The sequence below is a fragment of the Syngnathus acus genome, chromosome 15 (genome assembly GCF_901709675.1).
Source record: "Syngnathus acus chromosome 15, fSynAcu1.2, whole genome shotgun sequence".
Lineage (NCBI taxonomy): Eukaryota > Metazoa > Chordata > Actinopteri > Syngnathiformes > Syngnathidae > Syngnathus > Syngnathus acus.
In genome coordinates, this window is record NC_051100.1 from 9,833,671 (window position 1) to 9,853,276 (window position 19,606).

The 19,606-nt window shown below is 42.6% G+C and overlaps 2 protein-coding genes across 4 annotated transcripts in view; both read right to left on the reverse strand.

Annotated features, from left to right (window-relative positions):
• Positions 1-1,007: 1,007 nt before the first annotated feature.
• On the reverse strand, positions 1,008-7,832 carry LOC119135159 (guanine nucleotide-binding protein G(I)/G(S)/G(O) subunit gamma-4). Its single transcript, XM_037272534.1, has 3 exons — positions 7,387-7,832; positions 6,235-6,341; positions 1,008-2,790 (listed from the first exon to the last, which is right to left on the reverse strand). The coding sequence occupies exons 2-3, from the start codon at positions 6,331-6,333 to the stop codon at positions 2,662-2,664; spliced, it is 228 nt and encodes a 75-aa protein (XP_037128429.1). The 5' UTR covers positions 6,334-6,341; positions 7,387-7,832; the 3' UTR covers positions 1,008-2,661.
• A 444-nt stretch (positions 7,833-8,276) lies between these two features.
• lyst (lysosomal trafficking regulator) overlaps positions 8,277-19,606 on the reverse strand; it is a 36,364-nt gene continuing 25,034 nt past the window's right edge. For 2 of the 3 annotated variants that reach the window (XM_037272532.1, XM_037272530.1), the window contains exons 29-55: positions 19,343-19,495; positions 19,020-19,181; positions 18,450-18,641; positions 17,999-18,216; positions 17,707-17,916; positions 16,900-17,076; positions 16,715-16,791; positions 16,450-16,638; positions 16,142-16,287; positions 15,956-16,052; positions 15,744-15,805; positions 15,558-15,613; positions 15,217-15,369; positions 14,374-14,618; positions 13,303-13,369; positions 13,064-13,220; positions 12,543-12,683; positions 12,251-12,468; positions 11,950-12,180; positions 11,584-11,773; positions 11,370-11,506; positions 11,184-11,282; positions 10,605-10,741; positions 10,413-10,510; positions 10,158-10,314; positions 9,811-9,882; positions 8,277-9,729 (exon numbers count right to left, since the gene is read on the reverse strand). In XM_037272532.1, the coding sequence (XP_037128427.1) occupies positions 9,591-9,729; positions 9,811-9,882; positions 10,158-10,314; positions 10,413-10,510; positions 10,605-10,741; positions 11,184-11,282; positions 11,370-11,506; positions 11,584-11,773; positions 11,950-12,180; positions 12,251-12,468; positions 12,543-12,683; positions 13,064-13,220; positions 13,303-13,369; positions 14,374-14,618; positions 15,217-15,369; positions 15,558-15,613; positions 15,744-15,805; positions 15,956-16,052; positions 16,142-16,287; positions 16,450-16,638; positions 16,715-16,791; positions 16,900-17,076; positions 17,707-17,916; positions 17,999-18,216; positions 18,450-18,641; positions 19,020-19,181; positions 19,343-19,495 (3,980 nt within the window). In that variant the 3' untranslated portion in view covers positions 8,277-9,590. The remainder of the gene's footprint in view (positions 9,730-9,810; positions 9,883-10,157; positions 10,315-10,412; positions 10,511-10,604; positions 10,742-11,183; positions 11,283-11,369; positions 11,507-11,583; positions 11,774-11,949; positions 12,181-12,250; positions 12,469-12,542; positions 12,684-13,063; positions 13,221-13,302; positions 13,370-14,373; positions 14,619-15,216; positions 15,370-15,557; positions 15,614-15,743; positions 15,806-15,955; positions 16,053-16,141; positions 16,288-16,449; positions 16,639-16,714; positions 16,792-16,899; positions 17,077-17,706; positions 17,917-17,998; positions 18,217-18,449; positions 18,642-19,019; positions 19,182-19,342; positions 19,496-19,606) is intronic. The other variant, XM_037272531.1, reaches the window with a different exon arrangement.

The window sequence follows — 19,606 nt, forward strand, 5'->3', positions numbered from 1 at the left end:
GATAGTGCAGAAAACAAATTATGATTCAGTAAATAATTTAGTCCGTAACATGTTGGGAAATACATCTTTATTTATATGGTGCATTCCCAACAGCTTTTGACAGAGGCAAAAATTTTGTTTTACAAAGTAAAAGCAAAGGTTTTATTTTGATTTAATCAGTCTGCTTTCACGAAGAAGTGTCTGAGAATATTTACTTTTGACAACCCTAAATTTTGAGGGATTGGACAATTTTACATGAACAAAAGATATCAAATGATTAATCGATGATTACAAATGATTATCGAAATTAATATTAAACAGGTTGTCGATTAAGTGATTAATTGTTGTATCACTAGAGTAGAGCAACTCTAAGTTGACAACAATAATAAATTAAGGGCTCACACAGTGTTATTATTATTATTATTCTGCAGTTAAGCCATTTCAACACTAAAATATTTAAGGTGGCAATGATTGGACTCTACAACAGATAATTATTTCTTGTACTTCTTTTTCAAAAATCTGAATAAATGCGAGTAGGATTCCGCAATAAAGTGTATTCAACCATGGCAATTCCAAGGTATAAAGAACCTGTGATGTCACTTCACTGCTTGATAAAACACTTGTGACTTCTGAGATTATAAATCAACACGACAGGAGAATGACAGAAATAGTGGAAACAAATCAGGATGTTATCGCTGACATCAGCAAGCTATAAATTCTTTGGGGGAAATGTTTTATCTTCTACCATTTTGCTTTATTTCTGTCTGTCATTAAGAGGTTATCATCCCTTTGCTGCGTGCATAAAAGATGTGGTGAGAGTGAGTGATTGATTGATTGTTACAATCTTAAATCTTAGCTATTTTGTTTTGTACTAAGAGAATGTTTCCACCTCATGATCACATAAAAAGTCAGCCATTAGCAAGTTCTTGCACTCATACAGTCAGAAAATTCTTATCTATGGAATTAGTCCTTTTGTAATCAGTGGCCACTTGTGCCCATCAAATAAAATGCACATTGAGGGAGATGAGTCCCATTTGATATATTTCTTTAATTAATTTTTCCATCAAGATTTACAAAGCTTGCTAATTAAATGCATTTTTTTTCTTTTTACAAAAACAATAATAGCATTTTAGAATACAACTGCACACTGTCAACATATTGAACCTCAGGTGTGATTACATGTGCAGAGTAGCCTCCTGGAAAGTCGACAAAGAGGCGATCTTTCAGATCATAGCAGTTCTCTAGTTTGGATCACAAAACCATGCAAAATTTATCCTCACCCATTATATTTATTGTTTAAAATTTGGCACCATCCTCACTAGGTCAGTGAAGACACCCCAAGACTGATCTCAGGATTTTGTAAATAAATACCGGGAAGAATAATCCAGAAATGATTCTCCAGAGGATGCTTCATCATCATTTCTGTAAATTTGATAAGTAATACAATGACTGTTCAAGTAGCAAGAGGAAAGTAACTCAGGTTTCACAGATTTAACACCCTCTGTGTTATCCGGTTTTAAGAATTCTCACATATTATTAATAACTGAGTGATTTTGTAAATAACAAAGCGCTCTAGGTATCATACAAGCTTAGTAGCACACTACATTTAGCAGTCAGTGCTGTGCAACAAATATTCAATAATACTACGGATAATAACATTAATAAACAATTATTGACATTTCATCGTAAAAAGTTGTAAATGCTATTTAAATACCATGTAAAGGAGACAGTGTGCTTTTTCCTCCCAATAAACCACCCAACCAACCAACCAACCAACCAAACAAAAAGTAAGTGTGCGTTGGCGCGGTGTGACGACAACACCGCTCTCACAAGAATTGGCACCGAAACATACTGTACACGGGAAAAAGATCGACAGCTGCTTGTAAACAGAGGCGGCGGTCAATACAGGAGCAGAGCAAAACACCGGCCTCCATTTTGGTTAGAATGTCAAAGGCCCGGCCGTTCACTCTGAAACGGCAAAACAAAGAGCCAGGAAACATGCCCAGAAAACACTTGACAGCCTGCAACCTGCAATTGGAAAGTATTCCAATCGGAAGCTGCACGATGTGATGAAAGACTGATTGAAGCATCAATGGAAGGAAAGAGCGAAGGTAGAAATGCATCAGGGCGCGGTAGGGAAGGTTTATTACTTCATTTGGACTAAAAGGCTTGCACAGTGATCAGCGCCTACAAGTTGCGTCGCTTGAACAAACAGATTAGCTTGCTTGGCTCTCACCAAAACACTTCAGTCTGTTCGGGGCTCTCAAATAACAGTTCATTAGTGAAATGAGCCAGGTGTCATGTTTTACTGGTGCTTTCAGTGCATGCTGCGGCAAATAGCTCGCACACTGAAAGGCACTGACGATGGAAGATGGAAAGATGTTTACTGGGCACACGTTTGTTTCCTGAGGCAAGATCGGATCGAGCACGATTAACGAAAAGTAGATAGAAAAGAAAAAAAAAAAACACCTCTCACCTCATGAAGCACTGAGCAAGGCTGTTCTCTAACAACAAAGCAATAACAAACCTATTGAACAAGACTGCCCCCCTGTAGAACCCCTCAGCCGCCAGGACGGAGCCGACCAACACCAGGGTCCAGTCATAGTGGACGCCCGTGGCAAGTCGCTTCAGGTGTGGTGAAGACAAAGAAGGCAGGCGACGCCGCGCTCCACGTGCGGCTCATCAGAGGATGGCGCAGAAGAACTTCTTCTCCCGGAACGGGTTCTCCGAGGCCGGCACGGGCACGATGAGAGGGTCCTCGCGTATGTGGGCGTCGCAGTAGGCCATCAAGTCTGCGGCGGCTTTGGACACCTATTGGCAGACAAGGTCAAGATAAAAAAAGAACACAAAAAAAATTACTCCAAATCTTTTGAAGAATCTTTGGGTTTCTAAAAAATAAAAAATGTTTTTGCAGACCCCCTGAGCTATCCACACCAATGGAAAAACATTTTTTAGTGCTCATGAGACATTGATTATTACTTATGGTTGACTATTCATGCCTTGTGACTGTGCATTTTTACATCTTCTAATCGGTTGAAATGTGGATATTTCTTGGACAGACATAGCTGACGGTGCATGACAACCTAAAGCTGTTTGTTATTATAGTCAGTGCGATAAAAATTGAATGTGAGGTCAGGGGGTGTTCTGCACAGGCGGGAAAAAAACAAGAAAATATTTCTAGGGGTGTCATTTGAAAGAGCTTAAAAGTTGAATCATGGGCAGTTCTAACCCAAATCATCTTCCAAACACAGTAAAATGACATCAAAGATTGTCAAAATATTTTTTTGGGGTGGTGGTGGTGGCGGCATGGAAGCTTTAAATTGTGCAATCGTGCAGTGTGTGTAACAAATGACCACAACTTATTTGGTACGTTATTAGGATCACAACACACGTCTGGGAAAGTGACGAAACATAAACAGCTGTGGCCACACACGCAGGACTCCACTCAGGATCTGAGTGGCATGTTATGGGGGGTGTCGGCAAATGGAGGAAAGAGGAACAGCCGCATCAAAGAGATGGCCAAGGCTCCGAGATCGATGCGGAGGACACAAACATCTGACGTCCTGTCCGTTGGACTCAATGCAAGGCATGAAAACCACACGAGCACTCTGCGTGTGCTCGTCAATACAGATTATTATGACACGTCTATTTTTATCAGCACACAACATGAAGGCGTTTCGTCATGTTTGAGAAGGAAAGGTTTATATGGTGATATCGAATACTACACTGAAAGCAGCTACCTAGAATCCATTTTCCCGCAACAAGCTGCCTCCTTGTCGATTCATCTTTGTTATTATTTACGCGGGTGACACAGCACCTTTGCTGTAGAGCTCCTCTGACTTTTGCACTGACTCGGAGCAAGATGAGAAGTCGATATGTCATTGCCACACACCCTGGGCTCCCTACTGCAGAGAACAGGTGACATTTTCTTTGCTGGACGTGACAAGTCACAAGTTTCCAAAACAATTTGTGCAAACTGTGAGCCTGACTGGGATTTATTTTCTTCTTTGTAATTTCTGAGACGCTCAGAGAGGAAGATCAATAGAGCTATTAAATGTCAACTAATTACAACTACCTTAGTGGAAATGGCACAATTCGGGATAATAGGGTGGCGTTTATTATAGGCCACTGTAATACTATGTTATGAACTTAAAAGCAACAATATTTTGAGCTTGAAAATAATTTCATGGTGGACAGCTAGGACACCTCTCTGATGTTCTTTGGGTCTAGTAGTTGAAAACTAAACTAAAATTGGACATTTTACTTAAAAATAAAAAAAGAATAAAATTAACACACATGAAAAAATTATATAGCATTCTCAAAAGACATCATTTGACAAGATTAAATTTGTGCAACCTTAAAGTTAATATCGTGAGGATAGGTTGGTGTTGGTTTCCTCTCATATTTCCAAAACATTGATGTTAGCTTCATTGAAGACTTCCAAACCGCCTATTGGTGAGAATGTGAGTGTGAATGTCTTTTCTATATGTGACATGCAATTGGCTGTTAAAGCCTTGGCTCCAGAACAGTGAAGAAACACTGCCTTAGATGACCTAATTTAGTTATCATGGCAGTATCCCGTCTCTATAAAGAGAGAATTTGAACAAAGACTTTCATAACGACGCAAATAAAGTGCATAATAACTCTGTTAGTCAAAGTGAATTATAGTGCAAATTTAGGTTGGGTTTTTTTTTGCTGAGAAAGAGAAATGTGTGTGGGTGTGTGTGTGCGCGGGTGGGTGTGTTTAAGGTCCAGACTGGCTGGTAATTACACTGCAGCCCGGCGATGCAGGAAGTGTCCTTCTAATTAACACAGTTCACGTTCCTTTGGCTGATTGAGCGATTAATGAGAAGGTCCCTCAATGAGGCACCAGCTCTTGTCACAGATACACACTCCGGCTCGTCGCGTCCCTTAATTAAATCCAAAGAAACCGGCAGACATCGTCAACAATGCTTCCTCCTCTGCTTCCTCTTTATCCCGCTTTTTATTCATGCATGCCCTCCACTTCACAAGCTATTAGATGACAAAAATACAAACTGGAGATGTGATGGAACTGAAAATAAACCACCCCCCAGGGAATTGAACACTTGTTACTTTACCTGTTGTTGCATCCTTTTGAAATTTGTGGTTTATAGATAAATGGATGCGTGTCTGGATTCATGCAAGAATGAAAGGGATGGATAATATTAACTTTACCATCAATTATAAGCATTCCCATTTTTTTGATAAAACAAAAGACACTAAAAACTTTTCAGCACACAAAAATAACTTGCACAGTGCTCGAAGAAAAGAAAATCACTAGACGCAGCATTGCTGCTGGTAAAATTCTTAAACGGATGATCAAAACTGAACTGGCAACGGCTCCTGCATGAGCAAAACAAAACAGCAAAGCAAAAAAGCTAAATCAGCTAATGCCACTGTTGTCTCAGTTTTTTTTTTTTTGGAAATAATTCCAAAAGATGTCACTCTATCGATCAAGATCTTAAATGCAGTGAGTTTTACCTCGATTTATGTCTTTTTACATCATGTTGCGCTATCTGCGAAGGCTGAAAAAAAACATTGAGCCAATTTTATAGATAATCATAGAATTCATTACTTCCCACCACTGTTCATAGGTCACATGACTGACAACCAACGGTAGTTACAATTGCATCTTTTAGTGAATAAATACTGCTACATGATTTTTTTTTTTTTTTACATATGGATGTTGGAGTTTGAAGATAATTGGAATCAAATATGTTTTTGAAGCGGGGAGGATTTTCATCCTGGCAAGCAGGTTTAGTAGTGCTGAGCATAGATGAAGGATGACGAGTAGCACTGAAGATACGTGGCAGGCTTCCAGCCTCGTCTGCTGTGCTGATGCGAGCAAACTTTCTTCCACTGTGGGGAAATCTTTCTCATAACCCGCGACGGGTATAATGAACGACTTGATGACGCAAACTTTAAAGTCTCTCCATCACACCCCGCAAAATTAAAAACAATACCACAGGATTGATTATGAAAAATTAGAGCGCAGAATGGCTCGCATAAAGAAACTTTCGGGAGCTAACAAAATATTTCCTTTTTTTACCTTAAAAGTAAAAAAAATTCAAAAAATATTTTTGAAAGGGTGTGCTAGTGCTACGTTAAGCACAGTTTGTCACTCAACAATCATGACCCCATAAGCAAGCCTGATTGCATTCATCATCACAAATTCATATTTCAGTTTCAGAGATGAATTCCTGAAGAAAAAGAAACACTCTTCAAGCGACATACCTTTATCCTATCCATGCACGCCTCCATCTTGAGCTGCTCCACAGCTTTCCTGGCTTGGGAGATGCTGGCTGTGCTGTTGTTGGCGATGCCGTCTTTCATGGTGCTCCCTGTTGCCCCCAAATGCACAGAGGTTAGGATGCTGGAAGCAACAATTAGCTCGCAATTTGATGTAGGGTACAAGGTTGAGATTGGAAGACATTTTTCCCGCTAGCAATTATGGCTCCCACATACAATTATTTTCATAATTCGATAGTCACCAATAATTCGATTAGTCGACAAATAGGCTCATTATGTAAACTGCAGTTTATCGCATCGGCAAGCAGCTGCTTTTAAATAACCATTATCAGCTTTAAGATCTTTAAGAGCAAACTGGAAATGATAACACTTAAGATAATAGTAATTGCAACTTTGAAAAACATTGCATATGCATTAGCTTTGATGGCAATGATGTTCCCCGCCAACTAGCCAAAAAAGCTGCTATTCCTGTTTAGCTTATCATTAAAGAGTGTCGCAAATAATTCCAATTAAGTTCAGATGTTCTTGGAGGCTTTCCTTTATGCACAATTCATTTTTTCTCGTCTTACTCGAGACAGGTTTCAATGAGTTCCGTGGTATAATTAAGGCCTTGGAAATTCTTCTTAATTATTTCCCCCCCAAATTGAGCTGTATATTTTATAGGAAAAGTTTGAAAATAATTTAGTTTGTGCTTATTTATGTTTTACATTACAATAACTTTTAACAGTGATTTGTAGATATTTTACTGTCTATGTAGCTCTGATTGAGAAAGTGTAACATTATTGCATATTTGCTTCCAGGTCCAGGATTGACAACCCACCGCCATGACATCGTGGGCAACACCATCCCCAGGAAATGCCTTTTATAATCATGGGTGCGGTGCATGTGCTTATTTTTGGTCATGATGATGGCACCCGTAGACTCAAAATGGTGTTGGTTTTTCCTGAATTGCTCTCCGGTCTGGGCCTTTCCCCTCGATTCTTCCTCACCCTTCCAATTTTTTTTCTTTATAACTGCGTCGTTTAATTCAAAACAGAACACCGCAAAGCCGAGATATTTGAATAGGCCCATCAGGAGAGAACGTAGCAAGAGGACCAAATGTGATTTTACCTAAATATCAGTGATGTGCAGACTTACCTGATAGTGTTTTTTCCAAATTGGAGGATTCCGGGTTGACTCCACCCAACACACACGCACACACCACTCACACAGACACACACACGCAGTCACACGCTCACGCACAAAGAGGATCTGTCAAATGTCATAAGGTAGGAGGAACCCCCCAGCCTCGTCGCGGTGGATCCCGCTGAAGGAACGCGGCTTTGTGGCCTCGGCAGATCCGCAGCGTGAGTCGTGCGAGGAAGGAAAGAGATGAGGAGTACCGCGGCTGGGGCTCGGAGAGATGCTAGCAAAAGGGGGGACACATCCGTGTGACGACGATATTCGCGGCGCCGTGTGGGGCAGGAGCTGCCGAATGCGTGTTTTCCCACGGCGGACGCCGACCCTGAACGCACCAGTGATGTCTCCTCGATGCAGCAGAAGACATGAAAACCAGCTCCAGGCTTCCCCAATTTGTTCTCCTTTACCTCAGCTTTGACATCAGAGCCCCGCCCCCCTCCTCATAAGAACAACCGGAAACATACACAATCCTTTAGAAATGTTATACTTTGTTATTTGCAAAATTACATTCTAATTTTCTCGAGAAAAAAAATAATGTTCCTATAATTACCATTACTATAGAATTTTCTATATGGCATATGTGATCAAAATGTGAACACTTATTAACCCTAAAATATTAGAACGTTGTTGCTGCGACTTTCGGCTTGGCCTATTTAGGGCAAGTTATTTGCTTGATTTGTTGAGCACAGTTTTTTATTGGTTTTGCATCGTCTACTTTTCTGGACAGCTCAAAAAATGTTGATCCTGTTTCGCCTGCAACTTAGACTGCAATTGAAATGTTGGGCCCTTGAGTAATTTAGTCTGACGCACACAGATACACCAAAGAAGTGACATAGGACACAGTGGTGTAATAGTTCTTCAAATATTTATACATATATATATATATTTATATTTAGAATATGCTTATCACTGTTTGTTCACGCATACCCATATACAAACAAAATATGACCTTTCAAAATGCACAATCACGCCAGTGAGGTCGATTGGATCCGACACCATCCAAGAAAGTTCATTTATGCATAGCTCAAGTTTATCGAGAGAAAAATACTTTCGTCTGTTTCAACACAGACACAAAAAGTTCTTCACATCATCCTTACTTCGTTCTGTCACACTCTTAGAAATTGCAAAAGAAAAAAAAAAAAAAGGTGATTCTTGTAAAATGTTTGGTCGTGGAAAAGACATTCAAGGAAAAAGTAAATAAAGGGTGGTCCTGTGCAGTAGAGAGGCTGCACGTAATGAGGCACGATGAGGGGACAAAAACATAAGAGATGCGCATCACAAGGAGAAAAGTCTCATTCATAAACAAATATTCCCTTTCTTGTGAACAAGAGTGAAATGTAAGCCATTGCTGCAGCAGGCTCCAAAAGCAAAACAATAAAAATGAGGAACTATTGCATGTAATTTGATATTGCTCTCTGCGGATGAAAGGGGATTTGGTTGACATTTACTAAAACAGACCATGCTAATGGACAAAGTAAAAAAGTGCAGCAACTTGGTGAGGGAATGTAAAATAAGAAAGCAGCATGAAAGGAGCGAGTCATTTGGTTGCCTGTTAGAAAGCGTACAGAATCTGAGGGAAATGAAACATTGTTGCGTGAGGGTTCGAAAAAGGCTCAGATACAGGAGAGACAGAAGCGGTGTGAGAGGTTGCATGTAGTGCGCTGGCCTGCAGACAATTTCCAATAAATAAAAGCAATCTCAACATCACACAATGGATAAAAGGTGGACTTCTAAGAGCGCGTCACCTCCACACAATCAAGTGTCATTGTGGCATGCAGTACTAACTAACACGTTGGCCTGTCCTTTCTCGTTCGTTTATTTGAGACATGTCGAAAGCCCGGACGAGAATGTTTGGCTTTTTAGCCAAGCTAGCAGCTTTAACAGGGAAAAATGAGCGGCAGGCAAGGAAAACAACAGATGATGGAAAGTAATAAAGTGTCTATTGCAGCCATGACGAAATCATTAATTCAATATATCTATATATATGGCTCGGCTTAAAAGTCAAGCAGGGTATTGAGACAGTCATTTATTTCTCTCCATGGGAGGAGGAGGAGGAGTGAGAAAAAGCAGCAGCTTCTCTTGCTGAGGTGGAAGTGAGGATACACCTGCAAGGCAGTAACCACTTCTCACCTTCTCACATGTACGCGCACACACACACGCACTCAGCCTGCGGCATAGCTGCTTAAGAAAGAGTAGAACATGGGCAGCTTCATGCGCTGCTGGTCCCGCCGACACCAGGCCATGACGGTGCCCTCGCTGTTGGCCGTGTACAGGTGGTGGCCGTCGCACGAGTATGTCAGGCTGAGGCACACAGACATAAGATGCTTGTCACGGCAAATGTACAGGAAGATTTCCAAGAAGCGCACGGCGGTAACACGATACCTGATGATGGGCTTGCATGACTTGGGAAAGGTGATCTCTCTCACTGGTTTCAAGTCCCACGTGCTCCAAAGTCTAAAGGGACATGAGGAAACAACAAACAAGATACTTTGTAAACCAGTTTATTGCTTTGTATTCTCTTTTAGTAGGTTTTTACATGTACAGTAAATATTACAATAATGGGCTATTTTTATGTATTAATATGATTAACATAATTTCAATGAGAACATTTTATATGATATACAAATAAACTGACTTATAATACATATGTTTAACTCTTTTGTCGTATGCTTTCTGAAGAAATAGAAATAACATAGAAATAATCTAAAAAAAAAAAAAAAAAAACTGACCTGACAACGCCATTTTCCAGCCCGCCAGCAATGACGTTGACCGATACGCCCTCCGGCTGATTGGAGAACGCTACGGAGCAAATGATCTCTCGGCAGTGCACGTGACCGATGAGATCTCCGTTAACAGTCCACAGACGCAGATCACTGCCACCGCCGACTGAACACATCAAATAGGCAAAATGACAATCTAACACATAGAATGGTCTCTCAGAGAATGACAGTCGCTGCTGGTCTCAGACTGAGTACACATCTCACCTGAGTCACAAACTGTTGCAATGTCACCTGTGGTCTCACTGGCAGAAACTGCCGTTACTGGGCTTTTGTGGCCAGTAAGGCTTTGCACATAACAGAGCCTGGAACAGAACCCGTCAAAACATGATCTTATTCATCACACACATACAAACAAGCAAGGAGGCGTGTAGGGGCCTCAATGGGCACCATGCTGACCTGTTGAGATCCCAGAGGATGCAGGTACCATCTGTACTGACGCTGATGAGGATGCTGTAAGGTTTGCAGACAAAAAGTCCAGTAACCAGCCCCGTGTGTCCGTACAGGTGAACCTGAGACTCCACCTCCATCTCCGACTGCAAAGCAACAGACATACGTTAGAGAAAAGCAACGCTCACATTGGTCCTACTTTTTTTTTTACAAAATGTTTTTGAATTATTTTAGGGGGGAAATGAATGCAACCAATATTAAAGAATGTTAATGCTCTGTGGGCTGGATTAATAGAACGGAGCAGGTCGTATGTGTCCCCTGGGCCACACTTTGCCCACCGATGGTTTGAAGGGTCTTAAAAGGACAAATCAGAGAGAGGGGGAAACAAGAATCCCCGTTTGAACCCTTTAATCCCACTCGTGGACTCTGGAAATATGTTTTAAGGGCAACTGTGATGTGCCTAATGAGGCTGAGCGTATGAGCTCTGCACGGCTCTGAAAAGAAGAGAAAGATGAGGAGGAGGGGCGCCTGCGATATTGTAATGTGGAGGCGGAGGGCTTAGAGGGGGACGTCGCCATGGATACCCACCGTGGCGCAAGTGAAGCGGTTGCTGTAGGCGGTGATGACTCCACACTTGCTTCCCGTAAATAGCTGGCAGCCATCGGGCACCCAAGCACAGCTGGTCACCTGGAGGAGACGCGCGGGTCGTGAGATGGAGGAAATGTGGCACCTGATTGGACAGTGGCCAAGGCACAATTGCTAGCTAATGGTCACCTGATGCAGTGGAGAGCACTGAATGAAGTTGATGGGTGGTTCGCTCTGTTTGCTTTTCAGCCTCAGTATGTTATCTGCGTAGCCCCAACTCAAAATGGCCGACCACTGGATGTCCGTGCTGTGCATGCTGCGAACACCTGCACAGTACACAAAGCGTTGAATCGGCCGGTTGTATGGATAAATCCTCCTGCGTGCCAGGCGCGCCTCGACCTACCCTGCTCCTTGCTGTAAATCATCAAGAGGCAGAACTTGCGTGACAAGCCGCAGATAGCCCGCGTAGGCAGGGCCAGCAGTGATCCAAACCTTTCGCCATGAGGCTGGCTGAAGCACACGACCGGATCAGGAGCGCTGGGAGACCCCACGTACTCGCCCCACTTCAGACCTTTGATCCATGGCAGTGGGCTCTGTGGGACAGAAAGAGTGCATTGCTGGAGAAAACGTGCATTCATCCATCCATCTGTTTCCTGTAACGCTTATGCTGAAGCCCAACACAACTGACTTTGTCTGAAAGAAAGGCGGCACCAGTGGACACCAGGAGCGCATGCAAAATCCTCAACTTCATCAAATCAATCCTTCTTACCGGACAGACAATCTCCTTGGCCTGCTCTCTGGTTTCTCTAAAGGCGAGCTGAACCAGGAGACCCATGGCGGCGGGCAGCTCGCCCTCCATCATGAGCTTGGGTCCGGCCCTGCTGATGTGGGAGGCGTTGAAAAGCTGCCTAGGAGTCTGTCCGTATGTCTTGATCATGGTTTCCAGCGCTCTTCTTTGTACCGGGTCTTCTACCGCCGAAACATCCATACCGAAATAGGTCTGTGGAAGTTAACAGAAATCTAAGCACCAGTCCTTCAATTTCGGATTCAATGTGATGAGGCATTCTTACAGCTGGGTGGAAAACGTTGATAGCCTGGACGGCAGCTTTTCCTTTCTGCTTGAGTCCAAACACCAGATCGATCCACTGACACAGCGTCTGAGAAACCTGATCCGACTCCAGCGCCTGACGGTGAATCAGGATGAAGAGACGTGGGTCGTTCCGGGCCCAGGGAGGCAAATTCACATGGTTTACCCTCTCGCTGTTCTGACGAACCCCAAAATCAAAACCTGTTGAGGAAACCGGCAAAGATGTTGAAGAGAGAAGATTGTCAGCTTTTAAAAGTGAGCGTAAACATACTGACCCTCTCTGTTGACCAGGAATTCTGGGAGATAGAAGAACTCCGGGATAAGCTCCTTCACATCCGTCATGGACTCGTAGGACGAGAGCCGCCACGTGGTGTTCATGGAGTGAAACGTCCGGTCCGGGATATCAAAGCTCTGATCTGATTAGGACCAAAGACAATGTAATTACAAACTCGATTCAGTGATTGGACCGGCGCCTTTTCATGACCTTCGACACCAGCGCTTGCTGAATACATTTGCAGTCAAATAAAGACGTCTCTGATGATCACAAGAGAGATCGGATGAATAAAAAAGGTAATTAGGCGAGAACGGAAAAGATGAGACGAAGGACGCGTATAAAAGACAAAATAACCTTTCGTGGCTGTGGTAGCACAGTTGCAATCACTAAAAGCACCACTGGCGAGATTCCAGAGACAAGCTGCCATTAAAGAACCACCAACACTTACGGAGCTAGTTTAAACTACACACGCTGTTGCGTAGATGCAAATCCTTGGTGATGAGGCTAAAAGCAGTGACTCACCTTGGTAGGCTAGGAACATCTTGGTAAAAGGAGGCATTCGGACCAAGAAGTGCAGCACGGTGCCGCTGTTGGAGTAGTGAGAGCCGTAGTGGTAAGGCTGAACGGGAGGCATGGGGTCGTCCTCCCGGATGCCTTTCCTGTACTCCTCTTCCAAATACTACACAAGGCAAACACACAGTGTTTTTATTTTAAGCCACATGCACAAAAAAAAAAAACATGAACACAGGGGTAGGTCTTACTCTGAAATTGTCCACATAGCGATCTTCTTTCTCTTTGGACTGGACGGCGATCGGCTTGCTCAAATTCCTGAATGGCAGAGACACAGTAGTAGGTCAGTCTTACTCACAGAAATGAGTTTAATTTATTTGTTTAATGGCCATGTGGCAGTTAGAAATGACAGACTAGAAAGTGATAAAAGACTAAGTCATGTCATCAATTCTTCATCTACTAAATCTAGAGCATTGGATGGCTGTATTGAAAACGGTTGTGAATAATTTAAGTCTTAAAATTACACGCCAGCTTTGATTTGCAAGTTTCATTTGCACATTTATTATTAATTTTAAGTTCTTGCTTTCATGTCTTATTTTTCACCTATTCTAAAGGTGCTGAGAAATGTTGGTCAACACCACCAAGAGAAGCAATTTCCTTTGCAGGAGCACTGCCTGCACTGAATTCTAAACAACAATCAAAGCAGCAGAAGCTCAGGAGAGGTTTCTAAATCTTCTGTGACTACACATAGGGAATTGTAAACCAAACAAAAACAAAGGCTACCATTTTGCAAATATGTATTCATTTATTCACAAAGTTTAATCTCAGAACTTTGAGTTCATCATATCTTCTTTTATAACACATTTTAGATGTCTTGTGTTCAAACAACTATTTTAGTTTTATCTTTTTGTAAGTTAAGTTTTTCATGCACACATACACACACAACATTTAATATCTCCTGGAAATAAAAATGACATGTTTCTTTGGAATATTAAACTGCCGTGTTTGGTAACATTAAATCGGACAAGCCTAAAAAAAAAAAATCAAGTCTATGGGGTGACAAAATGTCTTAGTTTAAACGTGTTAACAATAATTAGCAATAGTTCACAATAACAATACTTTGAATTCTCCCAACAATAATGGGGTTGTTTTTCATTTTTGACAATTAAATTGCAAAGTGCTGTTTTATAATTTCTTTTACATGAAGAGCGGACATTTTATTGGAGCTACACAGTATATTCGTGTAGAAATTGCAAGAGTGGTACATACTGTTAATCAAAGAAAAAAAAACATGAGCAAAGCAAGCAAAATATTACACTGACCTGTAGATGTTGGGGTCCTGCAGATCTAGCGTCTCACTGGTATAGTCTCGCAGGATGAAAGGGAACACCGGGTACTGCATGAGGTCGTTGAAGGAGCGGCCGGCGTGCTTGTTGAGATGTGTGAGGTACTCAAAGTTGGAGATCTGCCCCGAGCCCCACAGCTGCGTGAGTGCCGTGATATTGCCGTGCTCCAGCAAGTTGGGCAAATCGGACGTCAGGATGTTGTGGTACACGTCGTCACGGAACTTTGGAGAGGAAAAATCCAAAGAGAAAAGTGACATCGTGCATAATTAATGTTTGGCATACTGCTACTCTATTGGGTGTGGACTTTGCTGACTTTGGGTGAGAAACAGGCATCATACAAACAACAATTTATGGAAAATGTATTCTTCACTTCAACTCACTTGCATCTTTGCGAGCTCTGACAAAGCCATGGTAACTTGAGAGAACCCACACAAGTAAATCCAGCGTCTCAAAACTCTCAAGCAGACGTGCTAAGCACCAGTCCACTACGCTGCCCACTAATAAAATATTTAGTTCCTTTAGGACCACAATCTTGATGTGGATGCAAGGCCAATTTTACCCCTGAGTGGTTTAATCACTTTCCCTATTAAAGTATCCACCAATGGAGAAAGCACTTTGCAGTGTATGTAAATAGTCAAATAATGAAGTTAGAACTTGGTCAGGCTCAGCCTTGTACTTGCCCAACTGATCTTGTGGTGGTTTTTGCCATTGTAAAGTTTTTGTACTTATATACAAACTGATGGAAAGTAAATGGTTTTCATCATATTTGTCAGGATAGTACAAGCTGTGTTGGACTGTAACAAATTGACAGCCTTTTACCTTGTTGTTGTCAAAAGCTAAGAGCAGTGTTCGTCCGTTGGTGAGGAATATCTCCACAGCGTTGTCTCTCAGCTGCCACCATCGCTTGTGCACCTCTTTGATCTCCTCATATGTCCAAGAGAAAGACGGTGCTTCTGTCTCACCGTGAAGGCTCTGTTCAACAGTGTTGATAAAGTTACTTCCAAAATATCCTTTGAAAGTATTTCCATCTCTGAATTCATCTCCTTTACTTCTGCATTACATTCGAGTTCAACACGGACTGTCATTCTGTTATTTTTGAACTCCTAACACAAACATTGCTGACTCCATCTGGGCCGCATAGACAGCCCTCGGGGCCTTACCTGACCATCGTGAGCGTCTGCAGCATTGTCCTCGACAAAGTACATTCCAGACTTCCCTGCAAGACATCACAAGGCCGGTAAGAACGATGCAACGGGAGAATGGCAAACAATGACTAACTTCCCTCGTGTGTGAGCGGAGACCGCACGCATTCTTGAGCGCAGTTATCTCGGAACACTTTGTCTTACCTAGAAGCAGCTCTCCTGCTGTCTCTCTGGAGGGGGCCACACTCATACAGCGCCTGGTAAACCTGAGAGTAATAAAAAGCTATTTCTTATCAACACAGTTCCGAATAAAGCAGCGATGGAATGTCTCTGAGCCAAACAGCTTGATTACACTTTTTATTGTCCTCCTCAGATCATTCTGTTTTTGAGATCAGAGGAAGAAAAACATAGGGTACCTGATGGGTTCGCTAGTGGCTTTGTCTTTCACGGTGGAGGAGAAAGACGAGTGCGTCTTATCCTCAAACAGGAATGACAGTGATGGCTTCACTGCGTCTATATGAGGCAAGTGGATCAGGATGAGATCCCAGACAAATGGGAGAGGAAAAAAAAACAACTTCAACACCACTTAAACGCATTTTCACCTTCTGGCTTACGTCTGTCTTTGAGCAAGTATTTGTTTGGGATGGTGAGGTAGCATCTTTGCAGTCGCCGCCGCTCACGGTTTGGCCCTTCAGTTGGGTCCAATTGCCAGGACGTAGGGTAGGATGTCTGGTCATACCAGACCGCACTGGAAAAAGGCCAAAAACAAATCATTGACATGAATATATGAGGTACGTCCAAAAAAAATCCAGGACTGGTACTTGAAATCACAAAGTACGAGCCTATCCCAGCTAACTTAACAAATGAATAGCACATATCTCCCAGCTCAAAGATGTAGTTGTGTGCCCACCGGTCATGCGTAAGCTGCTGCACCAACTCTTGCCAGTGGCGGCTGGCGCTCAGGTCTGTTTTGTAGAGGCCTCTGATGTGCTGGATGACTTTCTTTCTCTCCATACCTTGCCGTAAAGACACATTCTGCGTGATGTCAGCCGCGATCTTGGAAATGTCTTTGGACTTTCCGTCGAGCCTCTGGATGAGACTGCAAAGGAAAGAAAAATACTCACACTTACATTACTAAAAGATTAGATTGTTTCAAGATTGTGATTTGCACTCACTTCTTTTGGGTGCTGGTCATTTTCTTTTCCCATGCTACCTTGCTTGTATTCTCCTCTGCTTCATACTTTAATTTTTCCTGTATGAAGTACATTATGAGTAAACAACTCAATTTGCATTCTTGGCATTAGCCAATTAAGACAAGGCAGGCATGCATGCCTGCTGCTGCTGCTGCTGAAAGGCTTGCCTCTTTAATGGCCTTGAGTAGATCCTGCTTGTGTGGAACGTTGGGTGGGATGCAGCGGTGACCACAAAGCTTGAGCGAGGTCATGAATACGCCCACAGCATTCTGCTCATCTTTGGTCAGGTTGTCCTTATGGTCGTGCAGCATTTCATAAAGGTACAGTGACAACTTGGGTCCATGCTATGAGAGAGAGGTTAATTTGCATATGAGTCACGTGTTATGAAAAGAGATATGTGGCATGTAGATGACTCTTGATAAAGAGCAAGCAAATCTATCAGAAGGGTGGAGATACAGTGAAACCTGCGAATAATCGACCACAATACGCTCTGTGACAGTGCCCGACATCCAATAATTGTCTTTTTAGCCATAATCAATCAAGAAAAGTGAATCAGTGTTTCAGACTGAAACTGTAGTCATGATTAAATAAAACATTAACTCCCGAGGTAATATTCTAAAGAAAAAAAATCACCAAACCTAAAATAAAGTACTCTCCTTTCGAAGATTCCTAGTAATACCGAAAAACAAAAGGCATAATCGAGAGCTAACAAGACATGTGTTCACAAAGCTGTAGTGTCACCTTGTGGCTTTTTTAGGTATTGCGGAAATTTAACAAAAACTTGTGATATATTCCTACAATTATCTAAAAAGCCATTGATTATAATGTGTTGAAAAGCCTGACCCTTTCCTATATCACAGTATGTTCTATTTCTGCTTTTCTCCCCCCCTGCCATCAGTTCAAATGACTAAAATCCAAACATGAATTTCTGCGATTTTAAAATAAACGGCGACCAGAAAGACACTTTCACGTACCTCTAGACCGGGGCTCAGGCTCTCCTTAAGGATATCCAAATGTCTTGGATCAAGAACAAATTCCAGTGCTTCTTTCCTGTCAGACAAGGGACGGGCAGGACTCAATGTGTGCACCAACAGGCGACCGATCTGGACCCGGAACGTGTCCCGACATGACCATAGGATTCTTCGCCATTGCTGATGCGGCGCTCCTCCTCGACCAGTACTGCCCTGAGAATGCAAATGCGACAATAACGTTCAATCCATTACGGCCATTTAAAAAAAAATCACAATCAGAAAAAACTTGTTTTACCAGGCTTATTTTGATTCCATCCATCATGAGTTTAAGAATGTCTTTCTGCAAACTCTTTTTGCTGGCAGGTGGCAATGTGAAAGGAGTAGGTGAGTGAGGGGCAGAGGCAGAGGCAGAGCTGCTCTCTTCGTGAGAATTGTCTCCCAGTTCTGGTGTGAAAATTTGTTGGTCTGGGGAATCTGGAATGTTGAGCAGGTCAAACAAATCCTGACTGACATCTAAAATGAAAACAAGCAAGTGGATTAGACAAAGATAAAAAATCAGATAAAGCAATTGTCCATAGAAAAAATGTAACCATACAGACAAATCGATATTTGTAACCAATAAAATAATTGCTAGCACTTGCATCCAAAATTCAAGCACTTAACGGTCCTTGAAAATATAACACCATCATTTAAGCCTACCAATAAACACCACGGAAGTGCATGTATAATACAAAATATAGTTTCACCGTGATAAATGAGTCTGTTGACAGCAAGGACCACGAGCCTCTGCAGCCGCTGCACAAACTCCGTCTCGCTAGCACGGATGGGGTTCTCCTGGCTCATCCTCCTCTGCATCATCTGGTTGAGTTCATCGCTGGCCACGGAGCGCATCCGCATCAGCAAAGAGTCGGTCTGGGCTAACGAGAAGCGACGCCGGCCTGCAAGAAAATGTGAGAGTGCAAGTGAGAAAGTGCAAACCTGAGACTTGTAAAAATGAATGGACACATGGCTCTATTTAGGTGCAGAGAAAAAAAAAAAAAAGAAAAAGCATGTCAAAAATCACTGCGCACAGGAAAGCGTGAAGTTTCAGTGATCAAAATACCATCTGGGCAGGAATGCTTGACACTGATTTAGTCAAGCATTCATTCATCAAAAGCATGCACACACTAACAAAGCACCAGTAGCGAATGAAGGTACCGGGCAGATTAAAACCCCAAGTGAGTTGCAGAGAAAAGAGATTGAGCTCACTGCAACATTTGGAAACATGTCCTAAGTCTGGGACAATGTTCTCTGCTGTGGACCGGAGTCCCAGCTACCTGCATCACAGTGGAGCATGTAGGATGGAGCCCCAGTGGGGGAGGGGAGGGGGGAGTCCTGGGACAGGAAGCTGAAGGGAGAGGGCAAGGGGATCTGGCCGTAGGAGCAGTAGTGCTGCCTGGGGATGCGAGGGATAATGGAGTCTTTCAAGGCAATGGAACCTTCAAATTGGGATGAGGAGAGGATCATTCAACAAAAAAAACAGTTGATATGTGGAAAAAAGATGCAGTTGGGAGTTTGACCTAGATAATGATTAACGACAAATCAAAACAAAAACAAGAGGGGTCACTTTGCTAATGTGGCTCCAGTCTTCCGCACTCACCTGCAATGCTCTTTCGTTTCTGGTAAATGGTGTGATGAGGCGAGCTCGGCGCATTATGGGGGCTGCTCAGCTTTTGAGGTGCCTGATTGGCTGTCGTCTTTATAAACTCGATAGCCGACTGAAGGACACGAAACTGCAAAGCAACTGCCATCTCTAGAAGGGAGCAGGTGAAAAAACAAGTCAGCACTGCTATGCACAGATGAGCAACAATGATGGAATTTTAGCTCAACATATAAACAGTTCAATGCTTTTAAAAAGCTGCAG

Coding starts and splice junctions, on each gene's coding strand:
- LOC119135159 (XM_037272534.1), bottom strand. CDS start 6,333: ATGAAAGACGGCATCGCCAACAACAGCACAGCCAGCATCTCCCAAGCC. Junction 2,791..6,234: donor CGTGCATGGATAGGATAAAG/GTATGTCGCTTG, acceptor GTCTGCCAATAG/GTGTCCAAAGCCGCCGCAGA.